The sequence below is a fragment of the Nanorana parkeri genome, unplaced genomic scaffold (genome assembly GCF_000935625.1).
Source record: "Nanorana parkeri isolate BGI_ZX_2015 unplaced genomic scaffold, ASM93562v1 scaffold492, whole genome shotgun sequence".
Lineage (NCBI taxonomy): Eukaryota > Metazoa > Chordata > Amphibia > Anura > Dicroglossidae > Nanorana > Nanorana parkeri.
Window position 1 is genome coordinate 432,488 of NW_017306760.1, and position 1,495 is coordinate 433,982.

Consider the following 1,495-nt stretch of genomic DNA (forward strand, 5'->3'; position numbering starts at 1 on the left):
AACCTGCCCTAATAAGTAAGTTGTATTGCTCATGTTTGTCGGCCCCAACACAATAAGTTTGTCTCCAGTTCCGCTTTTGAAGACCTGAACTGATGTGGGCGGCTGCACGTCTGTTTACATCTGACATAGTGACATGGGTCTGTCAGAAGAGGAAGAAATGGAACGCATATGGGCCGGTTCCGTTTGGTTTTTGACTTGGTAGAAGCTCCTGTGTGAATGGGGCCTAAGGGCCCATTCACACCACATCCAGATCATCTCCAGACCAGATTGTTTCCGGACCCAAAATGCATCCTAATGTATCCCTGTGCTATTTCTGGCCTCTGTTCACACCAGCGCAGTCCATTCCGGACCAGACCAGAAAAATACTGCAGGTCTCATTTTGTCTGGTCTGGAATGCACTGGAACTGGGGGCAGGTTCACACCATTTTCCGGACCAGATTTGGACTAGATCTGGTCCGGAAAATGGTGTGAAGCTGCCCTTAATGTAGAAGTAAGGGGACAACAGGCGGGGGTAGGTATACAAATGAGGACTGGGATCCATCTTTAATGGTGGTGTTTGTGGGCAGATCTGACTCTCACAAAAATGTGGTTGCATGGTCAGAATCTGTTTTAGCTCAAAGCTCCTCAGCCATGAGCTTTAACAACTAAAATGTTGTGCAGCCATGTAGGGTTTGTCCATGGTGTTCCAGCCATGTAGGGTTTGTCCATGGTGTTCCAGCCATGTTGGGTTTGTCCATGGTGTTCCAGCCATGTAGGGTTTGTCCATGGTGTTCCAGCCATGTAGGGTTTGTCCATGGTGTTCCAGCCATGTAGGGTTTGTCCATGGTGTTCCAGCCATGTAGGGTTTGTCCATGGTGTTCCAGCCATGTAGGGTTTGTCCATGGTGTTCCAGCCATGTAGGGTTTGTCCATGGTGTTCCAGCCATGTAGGGTTTGTCCATGGTGTTCCAGCCATGTAGGGTTTGTCCATGGTGTTCCAGCCATGTAGGGTTTGTCCATGGTGTTCCAGCCATGTAGGGTTTGTCCATGGTGTTCCAGCCATGTAGGGTTTGTCCATGGTGTTCCAGCCATGTAGGGTTTGTCCATGGTGTTCCAGGCCTGTAGGGTTTGCCCATGGTGTTCCAGGCCTGAAATAACGGGTAGTGCTTTGTGGAAGACTTCCTAGGTGCTGGACCTGATCTCAAATTGTGCTCATGCAAGTTAAATGGCCCCAGAGCAGATATTGGGAACAAGGGGAGTGGTGGCCACCGGTGATTTAGGTGCGTTGTTATTGTTGCGCCAATGTCCAGGTTTATGGACTGTTGATGGAACTTGTACTTTTTGCACATTTACTTTATTCATGGCAGTGCAAAAGTAAATTTCTACTAAGACAAGCTTAGTATCTCTCCCACCATCTCACCTAGAACATCCATATTATATCATATCTGAGATCATCACACCCTTAGGGCCAAGGGGGGGGGGGGGGGGAACACCCCCTCATTGTCCACCTTTAAAAA

At 48.6% G+C, this 1,495-nt stretch overlaps 1 protein-coding gene across 1 annotated transcript in view; it reads left to right on the top strand.

The window, feature by feature from the left end:
- Positions 1–1,054: 1,054 nt before the first annotated feature.
- Positions 1,055–1,495, top strand: part of MYO5B (myosin VB) — a 123,036-nt gene continuing 122,595 nt past the window's right edge. The window contains exon 1 of the mRNA XM_018560998.1: positions 1,055–1,075. Coding sequence (XP_018416500.1) covers positions 1,055–1,075 — 21 coding nt within the window. The remainder of the gene's footprint in view (positions 1,076–1,495) is intronic.